We start from the raw sequence: 11,854 nt of genomic DNA, 5'->3' as shown, positions 1-11,854 counted from the left end.
CATATAACATTATCATGTATTAGCTGCATTTTCTTTTTCATTCTGTTTTTTTAACATCCTATGTGAATATTTTTTTTTGTTATTTATTTTACAAGCAGCATTGCTGACACAGCTGTATTATTAATATTTAAAGCACATATAACCTTTCATATATATATATATATATATTTTTTTTTTTGTTTGTTTTTGTTTTTCTTACAATGAAAAAAAATATATAATACAATTTTTTTTTTTTTAATTGTAAGGAAAAAAAATAAATAAAAAATCAGTAGTACCCATATGGCATTATTAAGGGTAATATTATTAGATGGTGTGTCCCAAACGCTCAACTTACCAGACAACCGCTTTAGGGTAAAAGATCACAGACTGGTCTACGGAAATCAACCAGTATTTTAGAAGATACATCTTTAATGACTAGGAAAACTTAGCATGCAAGTCGCATATAACATAAAAGAGTACAATAATAGCAAACAGGGATCCACTAAAATATCTCTTATATGATATATAAAGAGGTCCATGTTAGAGTTGGAGAAATATTATATGATTCCTGAGCTTTTTTTTTATCAAACATGCCTTTTCTGTTACTTGTGTAAAGGTAGGTGACTTTTCTGATGGTCTGCAAGACTTGCTTTATTTGAAAAACAATCCCCGCATTCGAAGCACAGGAAGGGCTTCTTCTCTTGGTGGGTCCGGTCATGTTTAATGAGATGCGTTTTCTGTGAGAAACATTTGCCGCAGACAGAACACGAAAAAGCTTTCACTCCATCGTGAGTCTTCTGGTGTTTAACTGCTGTGGATTTCTGGGTGAAACGCTTCCCACAGTCGGAACACGAAAAAGGCTTCTCGCCGGTGTGAACTCTCTCGTGGTCATTAAGATTGGACTTGTACGAGAAGCATTTCCCGCACTTGGAGCATGAATACGGCTTCTCGCCAGTGTGGATTCTCTGGTGGTTAATGAGGATGATTTTCTGCATGAAGCTCTTCCCACACTCCGAGCAGGAGAATGGCTTTTCCCCCGTGTGGGTCCTTTGGTGTTTGCGCAGCGCCGATTTCTGTGAAAAGCTTTTCCCACACTCAAAACAGGGAAAAGGCTTCTCGCCTGTGTGCGTTCTCACGTGAATCATGAGATAGGACTTGTGCGCGAAACACTTGCCGCAGACTGAACATACAAACGGCTTCTCTGTGCTGTGGACTACCTGGTGAGTAGCAAGAATGGACTTCTGTGCAAAACACTTCCCGCACTCGGGGCATGAAAACGGCTTCTCGCCCGTGTGCGTCCTCTGATGTTCTACTAGGTAGGATTTATGAGTAAACGATTTCCCGCACTCAGAACATGGAAATGGTTTGTCACCTGTGTGGGTTCGTTGATGCTGAACAAGGCATGTTTTACGGGTAAAACATTTATCACATTCAAGGCAGGGAAACATTTTACCGCTCGGTTGAGCTGTACTGGGGGTAACAGTATGCGAGTTGGCAGGAGAAGAACTGCTGCAATTAGAGCGCTGAAATGAGTTAGGGGGGTTTTCTCCTGGAGTCTCTTTACGGTCTCCCGAGGTATTCCTGTTGTAGTGTCCATCTACTGCGAATTAAATAAACATATTAAAGTATCACTGTTTGTAGTACAGCTGAATGGTTTACCGTTTCTTTATTGCATAGAACAGTGCGGAACGTGGGTGTTTTGTTATTCTGTCCTTCATTATAGTTAAATCTGGTCTGAGCAAATACCACTTCATGTTGCCATGGTGACTAACTACCACACTCTGGTGGCCAAAGTCCATGACACGAGGGCAAAGCTGCCGCCCATTGGTGCATACGAGCAGTAGTGCCATTGTGTACCCGGGACAGCCCCTCGCGGCCATTGCTGGAACAGAAAAGCTAGTTGACATGGCAACAGCGGATTGGTATGATGACATCAGCTCAACGAAGTGTTGACTTTCTCCACCCTGCCGCCCTGATATTATAAATCTCAGCAGTGGCTGCGGGCACCTACCGGTTACATAACAGATAATCCGGTCATGTGACTAGTACATAGCATCGTGGCGTAATCATACGGCAAATGGGGGTATTGGCGTTTTTACACCATGAGGCACAAACTACTGGTTATACTGGTCATTAGGTGTAAACTGGATTATATATTTTGTCAGTGACACTTGCAAAAAAAAAAACAAAACAAAACAAAAAAAAACCCTGCATTAGTAAAAAATCACTGTAATACAGTTTCAATTAAGTATATTAGTTTATTATCATTACTGTCCTTGAGCTGTGGGGTACCAGTGTGCTCCTTCTCCATTGGGCAAAGCAAGGATACAGGACATGGACATAGAGACAAAAATCATCCCACTGTAGCTGCCGTCCCTAGCAGACGATATACTCTCTGCCTGTCACCATGGCTACCAGCGCTCCTGCCTATAGGTCTGGCCACATGTCAGTCAGGCTGGAGGAGAGGAGAAGCCAGGACAAGGAACACAGTCTTCCTGAACTGCTGCACAGAATAAAGGAGCAAGGGTCCTTGGGCTAGCTCGTATACCGGTCACTCACTGGGAAGTGGGAGCGCTTGCGGGGGGCTTTCCTTGAAGGTGAATGCTCTTATACAGGCTGAGGGGGACCTCTAATATACAGGATAATTTACTATAGGGGGGAAAGTTGTGTCTAATAAAATACTTAATAAAATAAAAACACAAACAGACTTACACTAACACTAACTGCCTGGAGTACCATAGAGAGCTGACTGCCTGGTGCCCAGAATACCATAGAGATCCCACTGCCTGGTGCGCCATAGAGAGCCCACTGCCTGGTGCCCAGAGTACCATAGAGAGTCCACTGTCCAGAGTACCATACAAAGCCCATTATCTAGTGTCTGATAGGGGCAAATGACTCCAGACTCTACCACTGGGCAGATACTTTGTCCTCATTAGTTTGTACTGACGGGTAGAACAAGAAATTGTAGTTGTGACTATGTAGTAAATGTAATAGCCCGATACTTGCAGGCATCGGCGAGTTCCCGGGGGGTCTGGCCGATGTTTTAAAGAGGCAATCATTTAATAGGCAAAACCAACCTTGTATTGCCTTTTAAGTGATTGCCCCTTGAAAACATCCGTCAGACTCCCCGGGAACTCACCTATGCCTCCAAGTGTCAGGCTATTACATTTACCCAAATGTGACCCTTCTCTGTATTTATCAGTACTCACCTGTGATGATATCTATAGGGATTTCCTCCTCCTTACACTGCTGGTCATACAGCTCTTCTTCCTCTATATCTTCTACTTTGATAACAATCAGACCTAGATCCTAAACAGATGAAACCATAAAAATAACTATGAATTAAGTAGGCAGAAATTAAATTGAAAATATTAGTGTATAAGAACCATATAGCTTGTCTACATATATATTCACGTATAGCGTTATTTGGGGAGATCCTCAATTCAATCCACCTTATAATCCTCTGGGACACTGTGATTCTCCTCTGTATGATCCTGGGAATAAAGAGGACGGGGACATCTCTCTGGGGTATTCCTGTTACTGGCGCCATCTGTAGGAGACACACAGTGACTGATTACACTGTATATATGTGAGGTGGTCCCATAGCTGCTCTCTCCATTACAATAAATGAAATTCTCTACTTACCCAGTGATGTGAGGGGCCGGTGATTCTCCATCATCCCCTCCGTGTGCAGATTTTTGTGCCCTTCTAAACACACCAACTCCTGCATGGAGAAATAGACAGTGACGTCCTCACAATTTCAAGGAACCCAACACTCGGTTTGTCATTACAACTATAGATCCAAACCGTGCTGCCCACCTCCGGCAGCTAGAGGGCGTATATATCCCCCCCCCATTACCCTGGAATATGAAAGGTAAGAGAAACAAGTAAGGGCAATAGGGTACAAAGACATATTCCCTCATTCACCACCTAGCTGGAATGTGGGATGGGACCGCAGCAGGCTGGGCCAGACCAGACCGTTCCTCTGCTTCCCCCAGCTAAAGGTGCATACACACGAGACGATATCTTTGAACGATAACGTTCAACGATATATCGTTCCGTGTGTATGCAATGAACGACCAACTATGCTCGCTCCCGCTGGACGATAACGATATCGTCCATGCATGCAGGGCAACCTGGACAATATCGTTCATTTTCCATATGGGAGAACGATCGTTGATGATGATATCTTGGTGGTGGGGGGAGTAATGCCACTTGGGATATAGTGCCACTGTCGGTTTTACTGCCATTGAGAGTTTGGAGGTGCTCTTACAATTTGGGGCCTATGTAGAAGGTTATTTCAGTCTTCCCAAATTAAGTTTTGTTTTTATTTCCAATAAAATATTTAAATAAAATAAAAAATTTCAGAGCAGTTTTTGGCTAAATAGGTGGTTAAGGGGTGGGGGTACACATATTTCCCAAAACACACAAAGTGAAAAAGGGGGTACACAGGATTATTATACACCCCACATCACACACACACATACATGGAGGACACATGTACTCACACACACATACATGGAGGACACATGTACTTGGGCAGAACAAAGTGGGTGGACATATTAGAAGTGAGGGGGGCAAGGGCAGGAGGAGGTGTGGGCACGGGTGCCTGGGCAGCAGGAAATGGGGGAGGGGCACATATATTGGATAATAATGGCATAAAAGCCATCATAGGGCCACACCTGATGATTATATGTGCCTACTGCCTCTTATTACACACATTTTCATGTAGCATAGCCCCTCAATACTGACCTGCAGCGGCTTTTACACGAATCACAGCCGGGGGTCGCCAAGAAAGCGATTCAATTTCCTCTTAAATTCCTTTTACATGTCACTTCCGGGTTCTGCGTTTCAGCTGGCTTCCGGGTTCTGCGTTTCAGCTGGCTTCCGGGTTCTGCGTTCCAGCTGGCTTTCGGGTTCTGCGTTCCAGCTGAGTTCTGGGTCCCGCGTTCCGCACCCTCTTGTTGTTATTATTACATACACCCGAAATGTGCGGCCTGTACTTGTCGTCACATGACATCACTCCATATACCGGAGCGCTGTCATGTCGTACGGGCTGATATCACAATTCACCACTAGAGGGAGCTCCTGGACATCACACACAGGTTATATATGGAATGATCAGCACAACAATATAATAATAAAAAGTAATAATAATAATACAATCTGACTACATCAGTCTCCAAATTACCACAAGTAAAAAGTTCTTGTATAATAGTCTGGGTCAATTCATTGGATTGTTGAATCTGCAAATGGTCTGTGGGAATTTGGAGCTGTACATAGGAATATGACGGAGCAGCAGGGCATATTTATTATAATATGCCGGTAGCAACCAAAAATGAACACTCCGTATCCATATTGGGCCAATTCATCGATTCCCAGATGCCAGGTCGGGACATCGGTGAAATCCAACATGTTGATTTTCCTTGATTTGCCAAACCCGACCAAAATAGGATTGGGATCAGCAAATCGGGGATTAGTAACATTTTCACCAATTCCCCGATGGATGGGCGATCATCGATGGCAATCGACGGTTTCGGGAATCGGCCGGCAGATGTATGGTGGCCTTAAGATCCTCTGTCCTTCTGTCATACGTAACCGTCCCATGTTGGATATCCGCTGTCCTACATGCAGAGAGATCCTCTCTCATATGCGGCTGTCCTGCACCGGAGATGTTCTTTCCCAAGTGACTGTCCTGTGCCAGGCACCCCCTCTCTTATATGATCATCTTGTGCCAGAGACCCTCTCTCCTACCTAATTGTCCCGTGCCACACAAACTCTTTCCTTCATGATCACTCCATGCCAGTGATCCCATCTCCTATGTCACTGTACGTGTCAGAGATCCTCCCTTCTAAAAAAAACCTGTCCTGTATACCGGATATCGTTCTCTTCTTTGTGACTGTCCAACTCTGGAGATCCTCTCTCTTTCGTGACTATCTCGTTTTGGAGATCCTCCTTCCTAAACTCCTGCAAGACCGTCCTATGTCAGTGATTCATATTTGTGATCATCCCTTGTCAGAAGGCCTCCTTCTTAAAATAACTTTTCCATGTCGAGATCCTCTCTCCTACTTGTCGGACCCGTGTCAGAAGTATTTTCCCCTATGTGACATCTCGCCACATCGGAAATCCTCTCTCCTACATAACCAGCCCGGCTCAGGGATCCTCTCTCCTAAAAAACGATCCCACACCAGAGATCCTCTTTCCTACATGATCGTCCTGCACTAGACATCCTGTCTCCTACCTGATTGTCCCATGCCGCACAAACTCTCTCCTTCATTATTGTCTGGCCACAGAAATCCTGTCTCCCACGTGAACACCCCAGGCCAGTGATCCTATCTCCTATGTCACTGTTCCGTGCCAGAGATCGTCTCTTCTAAAAACCTGTCCCTCGCCAGAGATGCTTTCTTGATTGTAACTGTCCTGAGCTGGAGATCCTCCGTCCTATGTAGCCATACCACTTTGGAGACCCTTCCTCCTAAAGAATATTCTTCCGTCTCGAAGAACATTTATCTTACGTGCCTCTTTGGCCCGAAGATCCTGTCTCCTACGTAACCATCATGCTGGAGATCCCGTCTCCTACGTAACCATCATGCTGGAGATCCCGTCTCCTACGTAACCATCATGCTGGAGATCCCGTCTCCTACGTAACCATCATGCTGGAGATCCCGTCTCCTATGTAACCATCATGCTGGAGATCCTGTCTCCTACGTAACCATCATGCTGGAGATCCTATCTCCTACATGACCATCATGCATCAGAGATCCTCTTATTATTGGCATATCTATAAACGGTGAAGGGTGTTCCCACACTGCACCCATGTAATTATACTTACCTAACCAAGGTCCTGCGTCGCCATGTTCCCAGAGACCTGCCCATGTGCAGTAGACTCTGGCACAAATCCAGAATCTACTGCACTGCGGGAGAGGAGGGGGCCCGCGTGGAGGCTGCACATGGGCCCTCTCCTTTCTTAAACCGACCCCAGAAAGAGGCCTATGTGCCCATCTCATGCCGGAGATATTCTGTCCTACAAATCCATCCAACGACAGAGATCCTCTCTCCTACATGATTGCCCCACACCAGAGATCTTCTCTCCATCATAATCATCAAGCACCAAAGACATTTTCTCCTTCGTTACTGGCCACGCCAGATATACTCCTCCTAAAAAATCTGTACTGTGTCGGAGATACTCTCTCCTATGTGACCGTCCCAAGTCAGATATCCTTCTTTCTAAAAAACAGTCCTGCACCAGAGATCCTCTCTTCTACATGCCAGAGATATTCTGTCCTACAGATCCATCCTGTGCCAGGGATTTTCCTTTGTGACCATGTCACATCAAAAATCCTCTCTTCTAAAAAAAAACCTGTCCTGCGCTAGAGTTCTTCTCTCCTACATCACTGGTCCATATCAGACATCCAATTCCTAAAAAAACTGACCAACGCCAGCGATATTCTGTCCTACATTTTCACATCAGAGTTCTTCTCACCTACATGGCCATTCCCCCTCAAAAATCTTACTGAAAAACCGTCTTGCCCCAGAGATCCTCTAACCTACGCGACCGTCCCACGCCAGAGACGTATTCTCTCCTACATCACAAATATTTATCCTAATAACAGAACCGTACCAGAGATCTTCTTTTCTTCATGATTGCCCTGCACTGGAGAGCTTTGCCGAACATCCTCGCTCCTATGTGAAACTCTGATGCCAGGAATCCCATCTCCTTCATGACAATCCTGTGTCAGAGATTCAACTTTTTGAAAAACAGTCCCACGCAGAGATATAATAATAATAATAATAATTTTATTTATATAGCGCTTTTCTCCAGCAGGACTCAAAGCAAGTTTACAAGCATCAAAAGCATAGCACAAAAGGTTTTGTATCACAGCAAGAAGAAAACAAATCGAAAAACAACGAACATAGTGAACGGGGACAATAAACTTAATGCAGGATTAGTGCGGCCATTTTGGGTAATAAATTCCACAGGTTACATAACTCACCCAAGGTACCAGACGAGGCAGCCATCTTTGTTGCTCTACACCAGTTACATCGGCAACGCATAGAAGAGATGACACATAATGGGGAAGTTGCAGCGTACGAAAGGTAGGAGCAGACCCCTGACATAACCATCAGTTCCAAGTATTTGTCATCCCACCCACGGGCGTATCATTTAAAGCAGCCATCTCATCTCTCCTATGTGTCCCTTCCAGCGCTGTAACTAGCACTCCAGACGCAGACCACGTCCCCTCCGTGTGACGTTACATGGAGGGGCGGGGCCACAATCACCAGTGATTATATCCTCATGATGCTCCCGGGAGCTGTAAGGGTAGCGCACACCCCCAGTTACGACCCTGGTCCCTCCTGCGCCAGATTCTCTCTCTTGTTTAACTATTCCACATCGTAATTGTTTGTAAAAGAACTGGCCCGCACCAGAGATCCTTCCTCTCTAAAAAAGTCCTGCATTGGAGATCTTCTTTCTTACTTGACCATGCGGCACTGGATATCTTTCTCCTAAAAACACTCCCGCACCAGAGATCCTCTCGCCAACGTGACTGTCTGGAAATTGGGACAAAGCTGTCCCAGTGGCAATGTGAGGAGGGGTGTGTGGTGTGTTTGAGACTTAGATGGGGGGCACCGTCCAGCCTAAATTTTGACAGCTGTTGGAAGGTGGGGATAACATGACTCCCAACATCTGAGATCTCAGCATTGGCATAGGGGGTATGGTTAGTATGTAAGCTCCTAAGGCTGGGTTTCCAGGCCAATTGGAACGACATGTCGTGCGGATCACACAGTGTGTACGCATGACTGCGCACTCTGGTGGGTCGTATACGAAATCTTCTGGTTGGCCGTGCGGCACAGTCAATCAGAAGACATCGTGTACGACCCCATGATTCAGGATGCGGCCAGTGAACGGTACGTCGCGCGCCATATCGTTCTTTGTGTATGGGCAACCGCAATGTCATTCCATCGGCCAGAAACACATTGTTCTGATGTGTACCCGGCCTAAGAGCAAGGCCCTCCTCCCTTCTGTCTCATCATCCACTACTCTTACTCACCAGAGCTATTAATTGTATAATGTATTGTACTGTGTCCCAATGTACTACGGTGTTGTTTGCCCCCTGTATGACGCTACGGACCACATGTCATTTACCGACACTCTGGCAGACCCCTCCAGGAGTGGGCTGCCAGATCGGTGCAGCAGGTGGTGTGTAGGCGGCTTCAGTGGGCAGTGCGGGGGTGTGCGGACCGCGTCCCTGCCCCCCCGCTTTATAATGCCGATATTACCGGCATTGTAAAGAAGGGGGCGGAGCTACAATGTCGTGATTCAGCACAAATCATGTCATTGCCCACCTGGACCGCCCACTTTCGCGTGCGGGCGCACGGGGAGTGGGGGACGACCATTCTCGGAAACTTGCTTACTCTTGTGGGGTCCGGGAACGACACCCGATTTCAATATGAAAATAATATGACCATGATAAAATGGGGCATTTATAAGATATATATCTATTTATAGATCCTACTTGCCTACTTCTGAAATAGTATTACAGGGAGATGGTGAAAGCAGCACCTATGAGCGCGGCGGTAAAGTGGGCGTGTACTGCTACATCTGAGAGGCGCGTCATAAAATGTACTTACATTCAAATGTAAAATGGGAAATGTGATCTACCTGAGATTTACTAAAAATATATTGTAAAGAAATAAGGGGTCAGTCCTATTAGGTGCGATTTTCACTTCAAATTTGCATAGCGAATTAATTTTGCAATCCAATTAGCAACTCACACTGATCAGTCAGACTGAATTCGCAACTTTCCACTCGCACCTCCCTGAGGGTGATAGATGGGAAGGAAAATCTTTATTTTAAGGTTAAAATGTGGGGACACTGTGCTGAACCCCTTGGACACCACCCCTAATGGCTAATTAGGCATTTGGAAGTTTCCAATTAGCTTAATTAGTCCAATAATAACATGTCATTTTTGGGGGTAAAAAAATGTCCTCAAATTACCCCAAAATCAACTTTTTCGTTAGTTTAGGCACCCCAAATTTAATTACAATAATTTAATTGAAAAATAATTGTTTTTATATTTTTTTTTTCCATTTTTCAAGGTGCCCTCAAAGTACCCCAAAATCACCTTTTTTCCTACTTTTTTTTGCATTTTTTGTTTAATTCGTTTGAGATTAAATGAAAAAAGTTTATTTTTTTAAATTTTCTTGCATTTAAAAAAAAAAAAGCACAAATCAGCCATTTGACACCATTTCAAAACGTACAGTAACTTCCTAATGGCCACAAACAGCCGTCTATACGGTCCTGCTAACGAAATTATCCATTTGGGGGGTCCCGGATGGTCTCCCTACATTGTCATGCATTTCTCGCAAATGTCATTTGGCAGTCAGTTCGTACCCCTCCGCTGCGAGTAGTACGAATAGGCAATTTTAATTGGATTGGAGAATTGTTGGGAGCGCGCTTCGCGGCGAAGTGTGCGAGTTTAAAGAAACAAACTCTCTACTTGCAATTCGCATCTAATTGGATCGAGCCCTAAGTCCCTGGTCCCCCGACTCCTGCTCTGCTCTGACAGGCTGAGCCGGAAGCCGGCTCCAGTGATCGGCTGTTTGGTCTAAATAGACCACAAGCTGATCACTGCAAAAAAAATAAAAAAATAGTTTCAAATAAAAACAAAAAACAACAACTTGCATCCAGGGTGATCGGTGCTCCGGTGATGTCCTCTGGGGCTCCGGCCAGCTGGTCTCCCGGTTCCTGCACTGTGACCCTGGTCAGTGCTACATAGAACAGCTGACCGTGGTCACAGTGCAGGATGGGAGACCAGCTGGCCGGAGCCCCAGAGGACATCACTGGAGCACCGATCACCGTGGTTAGTGTAATCTGGAAGGGGTCGTGCGGGAGGGCGGTCGTGAGGGTGGGGGTCGCGGTATCCGGTGGAGGGGGCATTTTCCAAAAAAATACAGGGAGAAATGTGCGGACGGGATTCGCAGGGACAGATCTCTATCCCTGCAAGGGATTTTTTTTTTTTAAATCCCTGTAATATTTCCTAAATTCGCAATGTGAAATTATGCAAATATATCACACTACATCTGAGTTTGAGAACCACTGCCCAAGAGTATCAGCATGATTTTCACGGCACCCCTAAGCCAAACGTTTCCTATTGAGAAATTCAGAAAATAAATGTAGTAAAGGAATACAGTGACGTAAACGACTTACCTGTCATCCTTAGGGAGGGTCAGTTATGTGGGGGTGGACAGGGTTGAGCTTCTGTTTGACTACATATTTACACATTACATTGGCTATAAATAATATGATTTAGTGCTGGACCACCAACCTGAGGCACCCCTGCAAGTGTCCTGAGGCACCCCAGGGTGCCACCCCACTGCCCTAGACACTTCAGGGAGATTGCTGCTATTTAAGGGAGTATGTGTTATACAGTGAATGTAGAGACACAGGCTGCTATGTGGATCACAATGGGCACAGACAGGGACTGATGGGGACTCAGCACAGGTGGATGATGATGACCTGGGGGCCAACAATTCACTCCCAACCCGATAAATATTCATTTTTTTTATATCTCTTATTAATATTAATGAGCTCCAAGCGCCTGTACCCAATCCGGGACCGATCATTGAAGTTAAAGGGAACTAGCCCCGCCCCCCACTTCCTGATTGGTCGGTGCTTCTTTTCAAACCTGAGCTAGTGCAACAATAACCAATGTTTGTGTATAAACGATAACGGTGACAACTAATAGAGCCACAGCTGTCCTCATTGCTGGGAGAGCAGCGGCCATTTTCTCGTGGTCCAGCACTATTATCTATTCTATATACAAAGTACAGGACTGCAACTCCCAGAATTCCCTGCTTTGTCTGCAAAGAACTA

At 45.3% G+C, this 11,854-nt stretch overlaps 1 protein-coding gene across 2 annotated transcripts; it reads right to left on the bottom strand.

Annotated features, from left to right (window-relative positions):
* Positions 1-332: 332 nt before the first annotated feature.
* LOC148506429 (uncharacterized) lies at positions 333-4,975 on the bottom strand. Of its 2 annotated transcripts, none has more exons than XM_088446783.1 (5): positions 4,732-4,975; positions 3,625-3,703; positions 3,432-3,529; positions 3,189-3,288; positions 333-1,576 (listed from the first exon to the last, which is right to left on the bottom strand). In XM_088446783.1, the coding sequence occupies exons 2-5, from the start codon at positions 3,656-3,658 to the stop codon at positions 582-584; spliced, it is 1,227 nt and encodes a 408-aa protein (XP_088302909.1). In that variant the 5' UTR covers positions 3,659-3,703; positions 4,732-4,975; the 3' UTR covers positions 333-581. The 2 variants fall into 2 exon arrangements, with proteins under 2 accessions (XP_088302909.1, XP_088302908.1); XM_088446782.1 differs by having other exon boundaries at positions 335-1,579; positions 4,732-4,974.
* Between the last annotated feature and the right edge of the window lie 6,879 nt (positions 4,976-11,854).

Source organism: Taudactylus pleione, unplaced genomic scaffold (genome assembly GCF_031769625.1).
Source record: "Taudactylus pleione unplaced genomic scaffold, aTauple2 ptg000404l, whole genome shotgun sequence".
Lineage (NCBI taxonomy): Eukaryota > Metazoa > Chordata > Amphibia > Anura > Myobatrachidae > Taudactylus > Taudactylus pleione.
Note: the sequence above shows the minus strand (reverse complement) of the source record. Positions and strands in the feature narration are given on the sequence as shown.

Bases quoted from the DNA above. Each gene is read 5' to 3' on its own strand.
- LOC148506429 (XM_088446782.1), bottom strand. From the start codon at position 3,658: ATGATGGAGAATCACCGGCCCCTCACATCACTGG. The intron at 3,289-3,431 runs GTGGATTGAATT...TCATCTGTTTAG, and splicing joins GTGTCCCAGAGGATTATAAG to GATCTAGGTCTGATTGTTAT. The intron at 1,580-3,188 runs GTGAGTACTGAT...TTTAATTCGCAG, and splicing joins CCCTATAGATATCATCACAG to TAGATGGACACTACAACAGG.